The sequence below is a fragment of the Delphinapterus leucas genome, chromosome 18 (assembly GCF_059928025.1).
Source record: "Delphinapterus leucas isolate spDelLeu-1000000601 "Yukka" chromosome 18, BTC_Dleu_Yukka2, whole genome shotgun sequence".
Taxonomy (NCBI): domain Eukaryota; kingdom Metazoa; phylum Chordata; class Mammalia; order Artiodactyla; family Monodontidae; genus Delphinapterus; species Delphinapterus leucas.
This window is the reverse complement of record NC_143146.1, coordinates 57,978,153-57,996,172: the sequence shown is the minus strand read 5'-3', so window position 1 is coordinate 57,996,172 and position 18,020 is coordinate 57,978,153. Positions and strand designations below refer to the sequence as shown.

General features: G+C 41.4%; 1 protein-coding gene across 11 annotated transcripts in view; it reads right to left on the bottom strand.

Annotated features, from left to right (window-relative positions):
• Window positions 1-18,020, bottom strand: part of COG3 (component of oligomeric golgi complex 3) — a 57,519-nt gene that overhangs the window by 18,426 nt on the left and 21,073 nt on the right. For 7 of the 11 annotated variants that reach the window (XR_016388689.1, XR_016388688.1, XR_016388690.1 and 4 more), the window contains 6 exons: window positions 17,063-17,223; window positions 14,174-14,285; window positions 9,864-9,988; window positions 6,632-6,721; window positions 2,871-2,991; window positions 10-98 (listed from right to left, as the gene is read on the bottom strand). Coding sequence is in view for 6 of the 11 variants with exons in the window: in XM_089899526.1 (XP_089755652.1) it covers window positions 10-98; window positions 2,871-2,991; window positions 6,632-6,721; window positions 9,864-9,988; window positions 14,174-14,285; window positions 17,063-17,223 (698 nt within the window). In the remaining 5 variants the exon portion in view is untranslated. The remainder of the gene's footprint in view (window positions 1-9; window positions 99-2,870; window positions 2,992-6,631; window positions 6,722-9,863; window positions 9,989-14,173; window positions 14,286-17,062; window positions 17,224-18,020) is intronic. The other 4 variants (XR_016388691.1, XR_016388692.1, XM_089899529.1 and 1 more) reach the window with 2 other exon arrangements.

The window sequence follows — 18,020 nt, the reverse complement described above, 5'->3', positions numbered from 1 at the left end:
CCTTCTCACCTCCAACAAGAACTCTATCAAGGCATTGTTGCTATTCAGCCTAAAAAATCTTGGAACAGTCATAGGATTCAGGATTTTAAATGCTGCATCTGTGAAACAAAATTACTCATCCAGTGAACATGTACAGTTTCAACAAGAAGTCAAGTTCCTATTTCAGTGTGTAAACATACACTAGTTCTCTATTACCACAGAGCAAGAGGGGTTTCATTTCCACCAAGTCACCTCCACGAGTGGATAAGGTTAGTGCCAACAATGGCTACAGCACTCACACACAATTATCTTCTAGAACTCAGAATTGCAAAATGACTATTAATCACAATTATTCATATATAGAAAAAAAGAAAAAGGATAAATGGTAATCAATACCTTAAAATTTCACTGCTTTACTTTTATGATGCTAAATAGGTTTTTTAAGAAAAATTCATATACTTACCCAGCTTCCTTTGTTTAAGATCTGGCTGGCACAGAAATTTATTCATTTGAAGCAGAGAATAAACTAATGTGTCAGCCAGAAGAAAAACACCAAAAGGACATATTTACCCCTTAACCTCCAGACTAATTAGAGTCTATGCAAAGTACAAACAGGTCTCATTGATGTTCAAATGCAATAAGGTATAACGTTAGTCATGAGAGGTTAGAGGCTTAAAAGTAAAGATAGCAAGTATTATTAAGTGATAGTCAGAAAAGATCATTTCTTTGCTTTGCCTTGGCAGGCTGGAGAAAGCAAAGCATGAAATGCTTCCAACCCTGGTTTTACAAGAACACACCAGACTGTACTCCCTGCCTTGATCCTGATCTTACTGGGAAAACAAAACACAAAAAACACACCTCTCTATCAGATTCAGAGTAAAGCTTTAGTAAATGACTCTTTGTTTCTGTTGTCTTTTCTGTAAGAAACCTGAACAATTGTAGGTGATCATATGGCAGGATTACATAACCCTCATAAGGTTTTAGGGAAAACATACTTTATACCAAAATTTGCCAAAATTTTAGAGTATTTCATTTTCTCACACCTCAGTGGATCTGTAGTAGAACGAAGCAGCAACAAATTATGAATTCGAAAAAATACGAAAGAAAATAGATCAGCCCTGCTTCGTCCCATTACTTAAATAAAGTAAGGACTATCAGCGCCTGGCATTCCTCAAGGTTAAGGCCCTATTTCCACACCTCACACTGAATGGAAAGCAGGAAATCAACCAGAATGGTTGCGTGATGGCAGCCTCCGATGAGAATAAACTAAAAAACGTATGCATTCTATAAGGGCAAAAGCCAGAAAATCTGGCTGCTGTTTAAAAACAAAATTACAAAGTATATGAATAACATACAGGCTTACTATCTAAATACTAGCAGAGGGCTTCCCTGGTGGCGCAGTGGTTTGGAATCCGCCTGCCAACGCAGGGGACACGGGCTCGAGCCCTGGTCCAGGAAGATCCCACATGCCGCGGAGCAACTAAGGCTGTGCGCCACAACTACTGAGCCTGCGCTCTAGAGCCTGCCAGCCACACCTACTGAAGCCCACGTGCCTAGAGCCCATGCTCCGCAACGAGAGAAGCCACCGCAGTGAGAAGGCCACGCACCACAACAAAGAGTAGCCCCCGCTCGCCACAACTGGAGGAAGCCCGTGCGCAGCAACGAAGACCCAATGCAGCCAAAAATAAATAAATAAATAAATAAATGTCACCAGAACCAAAAGGTATTCCCTGTGGTGAAAAGGAGAGTGCATTAGGAAGAGAAAAAGAATAAGCTGTTTTAATATGACTCATGATGAGATGACTTGGCTCTCAGGTGAGTTAAATCAAGTCCGCTATTTTATAAACACAGTCATTAGGAAAGTAAGAACCTGCTCCTCTTGGAAATCCTATTATGTGGAGTTCCTCTAAACCACAGAATACAGAAAGTAATTTGAATGGCTATGAATTTTCTCAATTCCCCCAATACATAAGCGAGAAATTCATTCATTCCATAAACAGACAGCTTAAGGTGTTAGAGCTTAATTCTCTTGGAAATGGTTAAGGAAAGATAAAGTTTAGATAAATTTTTAAGTAATTAAAGGAGATGGATATTTATGGTATATCCTTAACTGTTTAAGATCAACATCTTAGAAAATAACTACTTTGATCTTTTAGAAATCATTACTTGTTAATTCAGTCAGAAACAAACCATCAGGATGGATGAATCACCTTTCCCAAGATGATTCCATGTCTATTACCAACTCAAAGACCCTATCTACATGATTACTTAACGACCAGCTGATTTAATAATAATACAACTTGAGTTTATTTAAGCACCTTAAGCTTACAAAAGCACTTTAATATGTATTTTCATTTATTTTCACTCTTAATGGTCTTGATACTCTGGTGAGAGCATCACGACAAGCGGATTCTGCTTGTTTTACACAGGGTAGGGAAGCTAAAACACACATTTAAGATCACAAGAGCCAGGAAATGATGGGCCAGGCACAGAACCTGACTCAGACTCTTAGATAAGTACTCTTCCTATTTTACCCAGCTGGCTGTCTCAGTTTCTATGAACTAACAAACCCAACGCAATGTTTAAAATCACTCCAATTAGCCGACACTCTTAGGTAGTTATTATAGTGATTTTTCACTTTTTAACTGGTTATGGTAATATGTGGCAGAGTCTAAGAGAGGTAATCCTCTTTTGCAAGCTGAGATGCCCAGATATAGTTCTCTCCATAAAGAAGATCCAGCGAGTTAGATGCAGCTAGGATGCTGACGGGCAACACGCCTAGCAAGCAGAGCATGCACGCAAATTGCAGATGAACATATGACAAACCTATGACCTGTGCTGACACATCAGGTTCAGCATACCCAACTGTGCCAGCCAGGACAATGGAGTACCTCTAGTTTTCTTGAGGTCCAGGGAAATTTCCTTAATGGTGAATTCAGTGTGAAATGGAGCGATCTGTTCACGGAGAATCAAAAGGTGCTTTATTAAGAAAAGCTGTCCATCAATCTGAGTCTAAATTGAAAGACAGAAAAATGGATATTATCACAGATGAAATAAAAATAGGCGCACATAAAACACATGTTACTAATCAACATTCATCTAATCTAGGTCTATGGCCCTTAGCCTAACTATATGGTACCAATACTCCTTTGTTGTGCGATGAACTCTTCCCATATTTCCATGTTAGAATTATCTGGAAAAATCTTGCTTCAAACTCTTACTAACTCTATCACCTGTTCTATTTAGTAAACCCAAGGAAGTAAATCAGACAAAAAGGTTGTAAAGCAAAGCATTTAGAAAGAGAAGGCAAATCTACTCTAACCTGGTGCAGAAATAGAAGAAACCACGTGGTCCAATATCAGCACAGAGCAGGAATTAAAAGCTCCAAGTATGAGCACGACTCTGATCTCCCAGGGCTTCCTAGTTTCTCTCAGGAACCTGGCTTTCACTGTTTGGTCAGAGTGGTTTCAATACACAGAGTATCAGAAATACTCATATTTATACAGAAGTACAAAAGGAGCCTCCAAATGCAAAATGATTTGGGGTTACCATTTTGGATTATCCGGCCAGCAACAGAGCACTGACTACCTACACCCCTGAGAGGCCCTGCATTTCCTTCTACCCTCTCAGGACTCATCCACAAGAGACTTGTGAATCAAGCTTAGTTCCCAAGCTCCGACCCAGTCCCAAAATAGTGAATAATCATGGCCCTCATTTCAGAAAAGAGTCTGTATATTAAGAAGAGCTAGGCTATGTTTGCTCCTTCTTGCTGCTACTCAAGACGCAATCTTACTTTGAAAATATTTTTAATGAAATTATACTGCATTAGGAAAAGAATAAAGTTGTCCTTCAGTAAGCAATACAGGCATACCTCAGAGACATTACGGGTTTGCTTCCAGACCACTGCAATAAAGTAATTATCACAACAAAGCTAGTCACATGAATTTTTTTGGTTTCCCAGTGCATATAAAAGTTACATTTAGGGCTTCCCTGGTGGCGCAGTGGTTAAGAATCCACCTGCCAATGCAGGGGACACGGGTTCGAGCCCTGGCCCGGGAAGATCCCACATGCCGCGGAGCAACTAAGCCCGTGCACCACAACTACTGAGCCTGCGCTCTAGAGCCCATGGGCCACAACTCCTGAGCCCGTGTGCCTACAGCCCGTGCTCTGCAACAAGAGAAGCCACTGCAATGAGAAGCCCATGCACCACAACTAACAGTAGCCCCTGCTCACCACAACTAGAGAAAGCCCACGTGCAGCAACGAAGACCCAATGCAGCCAAAAATAAATAAATTTATTAAAAAAAAAAAAGTTACATTTACACCATACTGTAGTCTATTATGTGTGCAATAGCATTGTCTAAAAAAACAATGTACATAACTTAATTTTAAAATACTTTATTGCTAAAAATGCTAGCCATCTTTAGCGATAAAGTATTTTTAAATAACTATCGTCTGAGCCTTCAACAAGTCGTAACCTTTTTGCAATAGTAACATCAAAGATCACAGATCACCATAATATAATAATGAAATCTGAAATATTGAGAGACTTAACTAAATGTGATACAGACACACTAAATAAGCATAAGCTGTTGGAAAAATGGTGCCAATAGACTTGTGCAATGCAGGGTTGCCACAAACCTTCAATTTGTAAAGAACAAAAGCAAAACCCCGCAGTATCTGTGAAGTGCAATGAAGCGAAGCACAATGAGATGAGGTGTGCCTGTATAAACTTTAAAGAGGTTATTATTAAAGTGATTCTTCTCTGTTCTCTCTCCCTGCCTCCCTCCCTCCTAAATAAACACAGAATCAACATATAAGTACGATTTATTTGATGGAAACTCACTTTGTACTCTGGGACACAGAACATTAGGTAAGTAGGAAATGCTACACATTTTGAATGCTTGCTCTATTTTCAAAAGAACTAACAGCTCCAATGGAGAAAATGGTATAATATAGATTGAATTTACTGAAGCTGTTGTGATCCAGCTTTGTGTTAGTTTACTGATATACTAGGTACTCAATTTAAGTATGTAAGAAGAATTTCTTGCCCTAAGAAATTCTCTAAGACATTAAGCCGTTTTCATTGATGACTTTTTTAAAAGTTGAAAGGCAAAAAGCATAAACTCAGTCATGAAAATAAATTAGCTAATTATTACCAAATTGAGGGCTTCCTCATACATACTTAAGCACCTTATAATATGAAGGAAACTGAGTTAATAAAAGAGAATAGCCTTACAGGCAATGAGGGCAAAAGACTGAATAATCAAAAGGCTTTTCACTCTCCCCTTTAAAAAGAGGACAGTGGTACAAGAGGACATAAGTATATGAACTTTTTTTTTCAATTAGGTCATTTTTTTCCTCTGATAATCTAAGAAATACATACTCACTGTAAAAAATGTGGAAAGTAAAGGAAGTGTAAGGAGAAGAAAGAAAAAATCATCTATAGTCACCCAAAAGCTTTCACCGTTACTTTTTTTTTAACACGTATGTTCATTACATAAAGTCATAGTGTATATCTGATTTGTATCCTGTGCTTTTTTTTTGCCTTAACATATTTAAGTTAAATTTTATTATTTCATTTTTTTAAATTTAATGTCTGTGTAATATTCCACTATATGGAATATACCACAATTTACTTAACCATTTCCCTAATATTAGACAAGCGTTTCCTAATTCTACCTCCCATACCATAAAAAAATGTGAGCGCTCAGACTTGGAAATACTTTTTAAACTTCAACCTGCCTGTCTATAACCTAACTTTCCATTCTCTTCTAGTCCCCCTGTCAAAATTTCATTTCAACTCTCGATTTCAGGAATGGGAGCATATGGTGGTCACAAACAAAGATAGAGCTTTTCTATGGTCCCAAATTCTTTTGTGAGGAGATTTCTGTTTTTTGGTTTTAATTTATCTAAAGTCTTGAAGTTAGAAACCAAGTTTATAAACCTGGAAGTCCAGAAAGGTTCACAGGTTTGAAAACTCCCAGCAGCTATGAAATTCTGGCTGGACACACCCCGGACAGCTTCCTCCCTGTAGGTGGCAACAGGTATTCTAAGTGGAGAGCAAGGTAGAGCAGCACTCCGAACCATACCTTCTGAAAAAAGTCTCAGGGGCCGTGGGAGAAGCACACGTCAACAGCCTTCAGCCCCAGACCCCTTCTTCTCGATTAAAAACTCTTAAGTTACAAAATCATGGCAACTACTTCTAGTCACATAACCCACGGGCCACAACTGCCTGTCTTCCAAACTGACTGGCTGATTCCCTCCAAGTGAGGCCATTCAACTCTTTAAAATGTCATTGCAGGGATGATTATAAATTGCTACATTTCCTTGAAAACACTGTTTTGGTATTCCGAGGAAACAGCAGTCCAGTACCTCCCAGTTGCTAAGGCTAGAACAAGAAACCTTCATCCTATAGAATTTATAACCTAAGTATCACTTCTGGCACTTTAGCGAACCTGGCACTCTCACAGAGAGCAGTCTTTATTGAGCACTAAAGTGAAGTACTAGCTTCTCTCAAAGGGCCTCAAAATTAAATCATATTAAACAAATCCTACTGCCAAAATGGCTTTAAATTTCTGTGCCTATAAATTAATGCTGCATCCCACAATATTACTATAGGCGATAAGATTTCATCTAACACTCTATCAAACCTTCTTTTTGCTGATAGACTCTGATGCTCCAAGTAACGACTGAACGCAGGCCGCCAAGGCTTCTTGTGATAATCCTTGGAATACTGCCCTCTGGTGAAATAAAAGAGAAACATCACCTTGCAGCACTTCAAAAACAGAAAAAAGGAAATCGTAGGCTCTGAGTACAGCTTGCTTGCCCTCATCTGACGGATTAATTTATTACTACCAGTATTCCTCCTGGAGTTTCCTATTCCCATGCAACCTTTCTAGACCAGCACATGGTTTCCTAATTTGCATCTCCCAAAACACTCATGTGACCCTTCCACAATATTTCCTGAGCACCTATTTCATGCAGCTCTGTGCTAGATGCTGGAAGTACAGTGGTAGGTTCACAAGGCAGATGTGATTCTGACCTCATGGAGCCCTCACTCCAGCATGATCTCATGTTACAGGCTGTTTTTTAGATACATAAAACCAACTTTATAACAAGGCCTCGGTAGGAATTCCCCGGCAGTCCAGTGGTTAGGACTCTGAGCTTCCACTCCCTGGTCAGGGAACTAAGATCCTGCATGCCACGTAGCATGGCCAAAAAAAAAAAAAAAAGCCTCAGTAAATCCACTTCTAAAAATGTACCCCTAGTAAAATCAGTACTGTATTCTAAGATTCATGCACATGGCTCTTCATCACAATATTATTTAAAACAGCAAAAAAACCTGGAAATAACTCAGATGTTCAATGATAGGGGGCTGACAAATAAAATACTAGTAAATCTAAATTATAGAACACTGTGCATGAAATCAAAGAATGCTAAATAGGAGGTGGTGCAATTCTTATAAAGCATAATTAAGTAAAAACAAAATCAGGTTACAAAATAGAATGTGAAGCATGATTAATTTAATTCTGCCATTTCTATATCTTCCTAGAGGTGTGGGATGTTGGTCTCAGAAGGGACTCCTGTCAGTTCCCTTGGAACTGATGGATGGGTAGGAGCAAAATTTTTATTATTAGGCCCTGTTCTGGGCTCTGGTCTCATACGTGATGCTTTACTCTCTTTTTGTACCGCTTCCCTAACTTCTGTTTCTCATGAGGCTACTGTATAGTAGGAAGAGATGAGGGCTGCCTCTTGCTAGGAAGACCGAATATGCGCAGCTTAGATTGAGGCCCTCTCTTTCGCCTGCTCAGCCTTAATGGGGTTTTCATTGGATTTGTCTCTCCTCACCTTTGATTGGTAAGATAGAGAGGGAGAAGACTTGGATGTAAGCTAGGTGAAACTGTAATGGGCAGGCCTAGGGCAGAAACTAAAAATAGGCAGAGTAACGTCCTTGGGCCTACCTCCTGTTTGGCTAAAATTCCTGTTAAGCACCTAAGAGACTTCACCAGGGTCTGTGATGCCAATGGGTTCTATGTGGAATGTGGCTCTGCATTATTTCCCTTGGGATCCTGGCTCCACTGTAGGGAGTTTCTGAATCCCAACCTAACACCATCATTCAATACACCTCCTGGGGGGACCTGGGGAAGAAAAATTGCCAATGTCCAAACCCCCTTTCTGGGCAGAAGGCTGAGACATCTAATTCTGCAGAGGTGATCTGGCCTCACCCCTAGAAGTCCCAGAACTGAGCAAAAGGCACTTTCTGGTTGAATTTCAAAATCTCCAAGCACAAACTCCAGTAACGATGCAGTTTAAAATAGACACCAAGTCGTGAGCACTCTAATGAACGAATGAGTCAACTGTGCAACTTTGCTCAGGCCTGAGGGCTCTGAGGTACAGCGCATCTCAGAGTGGGAGGAGATATACATGTACCCTTCTGAACCATATTCTTAAGAAACAGTGGCATCTGGACAATTCATTACATGACCATTATATTTAATCACTTCTCTCTATATGCTGTTTCAGTTGTAAAAATCAAATTAATTTTTTAAAAGTGAATTAGGGAATTCCCTGGCAGTCCAGTGGTTAGGACTCCGTGCTCTCACTGCTGTGGCCCGTGTTCAACCCCTGGTCGGGGAACTAGGATCCCACAAGCCGTGCGGCATGGCCAAAAAAACAAAACAAAACAAACAAACAAACAAAGTGAATTAAAATCACTGATTTTTATAAACTATTTTGGGTTTAACACTGACACTAAATAAATGTAGACAAATCTGATCATTCAGGAATTGATACTCATATCATTAAACTGGAATGCTTAAAATAAATGTTACCTAAAATAAATGCACAGTATAAGTTGGGGCTAAAAAAACTAAAAGGGTACTGCTAATTTCAGCAAATAATTAAAATTAGTCCAGGGTTAGAAACATGAAGTCCGACAACTATTTGCTAAGGAAGCTGATTTAAATTGAGTGCAAAACTAAAGTAGTTGCATTTAGTACTAAATGTATATTATACCTATGTGACATTGGACGTAACCTTTCTGCATCTCTTTTTCTTCATCTATAAACTAAGACAGATGAATTAATCAGTAGTTTTAAATGTTATTTGTAGCCATAGACGCCTATAAGAAACGATAAAAGCTATAGGTCTTTTCCTCAGAAAGACGCAAATACAAACATACAGACAAAATTTTACACACAACTTCAAGGTGTTCACAGACTACCCAAAGCCCATTAGAGCAGCAGTCCCCAACCTTTTTGGCACCAGGGACCGGTTTCGTGGAAGACACTTTTTCCACGGATGGGATCGGGGGTTGGTGGCTCAGGCAGTAATGGGAGCGATGGAGAGCGGCAGATGAAGCTTCACTTGCTGGCCCGCTCACCTCCTGCTGTGCGGCCCCATTTCTAACAGGCCACGGACCGGTACCAGTCCCGGTCCATGGCCTGGGGGCTGGGGACCCCTGCATCAGAGGGTTCTGAGGGTCTACAGAATGCTCAGGTTAAGAATCTCTAAATTAGGGGGCTTTCCTGGTGGCGCAGTGGTTGAGAGTCCGCCTGCCGATGCAGGGGACACGGGTTCGTGCCCCGGTCCAGGAAGATCCCACATGCCGCGGAGCGGCTGGGCCCGTGAGCCATGGCCACTGAGCCTGCGCGTCCGGAGCCTGTGCTCCACAACAGTGAGAGGCCCGTGTACCGCAAAGAAAAAAAGAATCTCTAAATTAGATTGATCTTAAAGTTATCTCTGTTATCTAAAAATCTTATTATTCTCATGTAATACCAAACAAAATATATTATATCAAGATCTTAAAATTTAAATTAAACAAATATTTTAAGTGAAAGAGCACGCAATTTACAGTAAAGATATAAGAATTTACACACGTACATCTATACATCTGTACAATTTGGAGAGACAGACGAGAGTTCGTCGAACTGTAGGATACCACATTCCATGAAGATCTGCTGGAGAAATTGTGGTCTGTGCTCTAGGACTGAGAGATTCGGTTGAACCTAAAATCCCAAATGGAGAAGAAGACATTTCACACACGGAGGTCTGTCTTATTTGCATAGCAATTATAAACTGTTAGTTCTCACTAGCTATCAAAGGCTGGAGGTATCCATTTTCTCTAGCCTCGCCTTTAATCGAGAATGCCAAAGGGAGCCTAAATCAGTGACAGGTGAGATTTAACACACTAAGAACGCACGTGACTACACACATATGTACACTCCAGCGTCACACACTCAGCCCAAGTTGCTCTCTCCAAACTGTGATCGATAATCTTCATGGACTACATGAGCAGTATACACATACTGCAGAATACCACGCAGCCGATAAAAAGGAGACAGGTCTAGATGCTGTCACGTGGAAGCAAGCGGGAGGTGGGGGAGTGACAAGAAAACAAAGCATGTTAAGCAGGAAGATTAATCGAAGCCGGTCTGCCTGACAGCCTGCCTTCCATGTGCTCAACTCCATCACTTATAGGACTACTTAGTATATGTAATTCCCAAGTGACCAGAGCTGAGTGCCCATCCCCCCACCCGCCCCACTCCAAAAGGCAGCCCCAGCAAGCGTAAGGAGGAACATTGTGGGGGGGGCGGGTGGCGTGCCTGAGCAGAGACACGTCTGTAACGGACGCACCATCACTCTGGTGGAGGGACCAGAGTTCACACGAGCCAGGCAAGTGCAGCTGGGACCATACTTTGGGACAAGAGGGGATACTGAAATATGGACTGGGTATTAGAGCACATCAGGAAACATTACTAAATTTTTTAGTGCAATGATGGTTTATGGTTCTGTGAAAGATGCCCTTTTTTTTTTTTTTTGGAGAGGTGCTGAAATACTCAAAGGTAAAGTGGCAATGATGACAATAATTTACTTTAAAATGATTAGCAAAAATATATATACATAATACGATAGAATGTTAAGTATTGAATCTGGGTGGTGGGCACAGGGGTTCATTGCATCATTCTGTTTATTTGAAATTTTTTTAATAATAAAAGAAGAAAAGTAAAGCCAAGCAAAACAGAATTCCTTTTTTAAAAAAAGAGCTAGAGGGAATTCCCCTGGCAGTCCAGTGGTTAGGACTCTGTGCTTCCACTGCAGGGGGCCCAGGTTTGATCCCTGGTGGGGGAAACCAAGACCCCACAAGCCATGCGGCGTGGCCAAAATTTTTAAAAATTTAAAAAGAGCTAGATCTGCATATGCTCAGAAGGGGAACTGGGGCTTGCAGAGTGGATTTATGCAGGAAAGGGCAGAGGGCAATGTTGAGGGCCGGTGCTTTCACTTCACGGTTCTGTAAGCTTAGTTGTTTTTCAAAAGCATGTAATACTTGTAGAATTTTAAAAAGCTCTTCCATTGGCCTTACTTTAAACTAAGATACCTACGTTATAAAAAAATTTCTTAAGGAAAAAGAATAAACTGGACAAATTATATCACGGAATACTCAGGAGGTTAAGTATCCTTAGTTGTGCTAAGAATTAGGATATCTGCGGGATTCCTCCTTCAAAATAAAGAGCCAAAAAGGTACTCCCAAATTAAAGTTTAGCACAAAAAATGTATTTATGTAGTTCAAAGCCAGAAGTCAACTTATTTGTTCATTTTTTCACTCTCCTGAGAAGAAGAGTTAATAGCTAAAATAGCTGACTGGGGAGTTTATTTACACAGCAAGCCGCCAGGTAAGGTGCCTACTGGCTGCCTCTTCTGAAGAGCTGAGCAAACCCGGTAGCAGGGCTTCTGCATCGGCTCCCGCCGTGGGTCCCCACCACTCTCCCTCTGCGAGCCTGCCGCTGCCCTCGTTTCTCCACGCAGAGAACAAGGCCCATGCGTTCTGAAGACACTCATCGTCGGCCTCCTCACACCATGGGCCCTCCACCAACTTGCCCTGACACTACTCCCATGACATGAACATCACACCACTTAAAGGCCTCACTTCAGAGCAATCTCATTTTCTCACTTCTGGCATACCCTGGAAGCAGGAGAAGTGATTACATTCGTTCTTTTCTTTTTCGCTCCCCTTGCCACCAGACTCAGAGCCTTGCTTCCCATCCCAAATTCCATGTCTATTCTGAACAGCATCAATACCATGGGGATGACCCATATGGTTATCCTTGCCCGTCTCAACTCCAAAGACCTTCACTTCCATCCCTGCACCCCCTACTCCAGACACAGTTTCTTATGACTTTCTTTCAAAATTACTTTCTGCAGACCTTCTTATCACTCCAAACTATTCCACCTCTTAATCATGAAAACTCAGCATCCCACCCTCTAACCACGATATCCTCCCATTTCCTATTTCTCACCTCTTTACTCAATTCACTCTGCCGACCCCTCCCCTCCTCTGGCTTAATCACACCCTCTGACCCCTCTGGCTGTCCTTCCCCTGTCGGCCCAGCGCACCCCCTCCCTCCATCTGCTCCTAAGACTCTCTCCCCAGACTTCTGTTACTGTCACTCTTCTCTCTGTCCTGGCTGATCTCATACAAGTCCGAAGCATCAAGGGTCCTCAATCTTTACCCCTGAATCAGCTGGCTCTTTACAGCTCTAGAGCAGTGCTGTCCAAGAGGACTCTTACGTGAATCATAAATGTGACACATTAAAACGCCACATTAAAAAAGGTAAAACTAGTGGAACTACTTTGAATATATTTTATTTAATCTAATAGATCAAAAATCTCATTATTTTAACATATAATCAATATAAAAATTACTAATAAGATACTTTTTATTCTTTATTTCATACTAAGTCTTTGAAATTTGTTGTGTATTTACACACAGCACATTCGGACTAGCCACATCTCACATGTTCTATGGCTCCCGTATTGGACAGCATAACTCTAGATCCATTTAATACAGATCTCTCGGTTGTTCCACATGGACCTTACTCAATCTTCCTTAGTCCCCACATCTAGTGCGTCACCAAATTCTACTGATTCACACTTCTAACTATATCCCTCATCTATACACTTCTCTCCATCCCCACCACCAACGCCCTGGTTCAAACCACCTTTACCTTTCAGATGGAAAAACACAACAACATCCTAACCAGTCTCCACAGTTCTACCAACAACACCTTAATGTAATGCCAGGCATGAGTTAAAGAATAAGCTTTACTGCGGAAAGGTACAAGGCCAGGGTTGGTAAGACAGAAATGTACTCTAGTCTCTCCAGTAACTCTTCAAGCGGCTAACTAGACCAAGATGTGTATTAGGACACGGCATGGGTTCTATTCCAGAGGAGGAAATTTCAGCTCCCTATGGTCTCTCTTCCTATAGGGCAGGCGTGATAAAACGGCTTTGTCAGATGGGGAACACTGAGGCTGTTGGGCAGTCTGGATTTGGGGTGTCCACTGTTACAGAGCTGACTCAGAATAAACTGATGATGCACTAAGCCTGGGGATTTGGGGGCAGCTGGGGCTCTTTAAAGCCCATGGAGTTACAGTACCCCCGACTCCCAGTCAGTCCCACATGGAGCTGAGTCTGAGTGTCACTCTTACAGCTGAGGGGTGAGGAGAAGGGGTGCCCTACTTCTCATCTAGCCTGTTGTCTAGATAACTCATCAGTTATCCAGGGTGACTCTTGGACAATTTTGTTCCTTGCCTAACAGGTACCCCAGTCCAAGCTATCCCATACGCTTCTGTCAATTTTTTTACCCGAGTCCTAGGCACTCAATACATTTTTAAAAATGCAAATCTGATGGTACAATTAGGTAGAATTTCAAAGTCCATGAGATTATCACCTGACACCTATCACAAGCTGGCCTGTTTTGCCTGCTCCTTCCTACAGGAACCTGTACCCAAACACAGCAAACCACCTGACATCCCCAAAGCAACCATGGTCTTCCATTCCTGTATGCCGTCCTCCATGCGGTTCTATCTTAAAACAACCTCATTTCACCTCTCTCATTCTCATCAACACTACAGCTTTCAGATTCCACACCTCTCACTGAATCAGCCTTCCTGCACTCAAAGTTCATCCCCCTTCACAATTCTGATGCCCTTTTCCCGCGGTCCAAGAGTGCCCTGTGCCTACCTTTATCCTGTCACCCCTGAATTACGCCTGTGGCTTGCCAATCTCCCCCTGCTAAAGCGTGGGCTCCTCAAAGGCACAAGCTGTTTTTCTTGCCTGAGACATGACAAGTCCTCAATAAAAGTTTATTAAATGAATGAATAAAAGCTGGAAGTTAAAACATCATAACATACCAGATTTTGTTAGATTATTAGGAGGCTCTGCTTCTTCTAACTGAACGTCTGAAAACAAAGCTTCTGAAGGTGGTACCTTCTTCTGCTCAACTTTTAAACTCTGTGCAATTTGCTGTATCAAGAAATCAGAAGGAACATTAAAGTGTAGTTTTCAGCTGTGTCTAGCAATATGAACACATTCTTTCTATAAAGTAAAAAAATATATACTAATTAATGGATAAACGAACTAATGAACTATGCCAAAACAACACATGGAGATGAAAAAGTTAAATTGGTATAGAGTGTCTCTATTCTCATAAAGACATACATAGCCTTTTCTGAACCACTAATTTCAGAACCATTACAAGGTATCTGCTGAAGAGAGTCAAATATACAAGGCTCAGATTAGAAGCTTAATTTTCAATTTTACATTTAGAAACAAAGTATTCATATTTAAGATTGGGTACATTCTAGATGTCAGAAATGCTTTTATCAAGGAGTTGGCAAACTCAAACTACAGGTTTTCTCTTTATGTGAGAACAGCTACAGTTTGTTATTTTTTAAGCAGATTTTTAAAAATTATCTTATGGACTGAGGCTATTTAACTCTTTTTCACTATCTAAAGAATATCATCAAATATACACAGGTCACTAACTACTAAGTTGGCAATGAAAATCCTACCTATTTACATTGGTTATAAAGGTGGAAATATACAGAAATGAAGGCCTAACACAGCAGTCCCCAACCTTTGGGCACCAGGGGCCAGTTTCGTGGAAGACGCTTTTTCCACAGATGCGGGGGAGGGTGGCTCAGGCAGTAATGCGAGAGATGGGGAGCAGCTGTAAATACAGATGAGGCTTTGCTTGCTCACCCGCCACTCACCTCCTGCTGTGCAGCCTGGTTCCTAACAGGCCATGGATGGGTTGGGGACCCCTGGCCTAACAGACACCCACCTACTGCCAAAAAGAATAGCCAGAGAACTGTTTAGGAGACAGGCTCTGTATCAGTCAGGCCCGTCCTTTCATTCTGCAAACAGAAACCAGAAAGTATAGCTAATCCCTAAATGGCACACAGATGTCACAGCCAGATCACCTTAAATCCTTGACCTTCACCAAAAGAAAAACAAAGCAAATAGATTTACTGGAAGCAGTGCACTTAAAACAAGAGGTCGGGCTTCCCTGGTGGCGCGGTGGTTGAGAGTCCGCCTGCCGATGCAGGGGACACAGGTTCGTGCCCCGGTCCGGGAAGATCCCACATGCTGCGGAGCAGCTGGGCCCGTGAGCCATGGCCGCTGATCCTGCGCGTCCGGAGCCTGTGCTCCGCAACGGGAGAGCCCACAACAGTGAGAGGCCCGCGTACCGCAAAAGAAAAAAAAAAAAAAGAATCCACCTGCCAATGCAGGCGACACGGGCTCGATCCCTGGTCTGGGAAGACCCCACATGCTGTGGAACAACTAAGCCCGTGCGCCACAACTACTGAGCCTGCGTGCCGCAACTACTGAAGCATGCGCGCCTAGAACCCATGCTCTGCAACAAGAGAAGCCACTGCAATGAGAAGCCTGCGCACAGCAATGAAGAGTAGCCCCTGCTCACCTCAACTAGAGAAAGCCTGTGCGCAGCAATGAAGACCCAAGGCAGCCAATAAATAAATAAATAAACAAATTTTTAAAAATAATAAAAGAAAACACTCAGGATACTGGCCATGTGCTGACTAAATAAACATACCAAATGTATCACTAAATTAAACTGGGAGGGGGTATATAGTAAACTCAATCACCTAACATCCTATCAGACAGCACTATTAAAACAGGTATCCTATCTAGAATGTAAAAACTGATACAAAGGAGACAAGGAAAGGAGGGGAGGAAGGGGAGAGAGCACAACTCCCTAGATCAGGCTGAGAAACAGACCTGTTTATACCAGTCTGCCCAAGAAGCTGGAGCTGCTGAAGGCCCCCACCAAGAAGAAGGGGGCAGCCTCCTCCTCCACCAAGATACCTTCCTAAGGATACAGCCCCAGCAGAGGCCATCTCTGCAGACCCCTCCTCTGTGCTCAGACCTGTGCAGGTGACCCCATAGGGAGGAGGGATATGCTCCCCAGAGCCTGGGGTTGTGCCTTAAACTTTACTGTGGGCCTGGCCCATGGGCAGGTGATCAGCAGGTCTGAAATGCACTGACTGGTTGGCTTCCCAGGGTGCCAAGAACTCAGTATAGGCCAAGGCCGGGAGGATGCCTTCACCAAGTTCCTGTGTTCCCCCCTCACCCTTCCCATATCCAGTCTTCACTGGCTTAACCTGGAGCAATAAACCTGATTTTGTCATTCAAAAAAATTAATAAACAAATAAAAAGAATTTCCAGGTTCTAATTCTGTTTAAGCACTAATACCCTATGCATTATTTTAACTCTGTACAGCACTCAAAGAAAACGAAGATACATATGTAACTGAAAGATTAGTGAGATATACCTAAGTCTTCAAACCATAAACTGGACACCAGCACTGTGTAATTTTGAGGAGACAACCACCAGAGTTTTTAATGAGAGAAGACGACACATGGTTATGTGACCATCAACTCTGGTGGCTTATATGTTATTAATCCTCTTCTATGCCACTTACCAAAAAAAAGAGAAATCATAGAAAGCACTAATTCTATTTAAAAATTGAGAAGACACGCTTCCTGGGAAAGGACAGAAAACTGAATCAAATGTTTATAAAATACAACTTGAAGGAGGGACAATCTAACAAATTATATCTGTTCAGTTTTTTTAAATTTTTATTTCCTATGATTTCATGGCAAGTTTATCTTGATTTTTGCATCCTGAATGAGAATTAAAAAGAAAAGTCCTATTTTCACCAGTATAAAATATCCAAAAGTTGTGTGGGGTAGGGGAAAGATCAAATAAGAAGACCCTACCTCCATCATTACTAACTTATCGGGATACGCTAGATCTCCAGGAGCTGGTTTATAGCCTGTGATGTCTGTCTGAATGTAGATGTGGGTTCGGTAGACAAGTCGCTCTTGTACATCTTCCAACATCTGCTTTACTCCAGCTGCAAATGCCCCCAACTGTTCAGCTGATAAAAAAAAAAGGTCTATCACCCATTCCTTCAGATTTAAAAAATATTCTTTAAACGAGCAAAAATATTACAAAATTGTCTAGTAATAGTATAAACCACTCTTGCTTCAGGGACTGGTTGTATTCTATTTTGGTATGACTTAATGACCTTAGAAAAATTTAATAAATGTCTTCCAGTTTCCTCAAATTTAAAATTGGAAAATAAATTTTCCCTTACATCTTCTTCCTGGGACTCTGTGAAATAATTTCCATTATTAATGTGAATAATAATCTTATTTTTAAAGTGCTTTGTGTTTTTTTAAAAGGTATCTCTATAGCTTCATACCAATCCTGAGAGATAGCTAAAGCAGCTTATTAATTAGGTTATCACCCCCATTTTACAGATAGAGTCCCACAGATATTAAATGACTTGTTAACATTCTCACAAAGAAAAATGAATAAAAAAATAAAATGAGGGAATTCCTCAGCGGTCCAGTGGTTAGGACTCTGCACTTTCACTGCCGAGGGCCCGAGTTCAATCCCTGGTTGGGGAACTAAGATCCCACAAGCCGCACAGTGTGGCCAAATAAATAAATAAAATGAGATATGCGTTTGTATAGAATTTCTTCATTTCTAAGATGCCATCAATGTTAAGACACACCAGTGATTCAGTATCAGCTTTCCAAGGGCTGGGGAGTTGGAGGCATTACACACTCATATAAATATTTACATTAATTTTAAAAATCATCTTTAATTCACAGGCATTAAAATGGGAGAAAATGTACATCTTAGAATGAACTAAATGCAACAGAATAA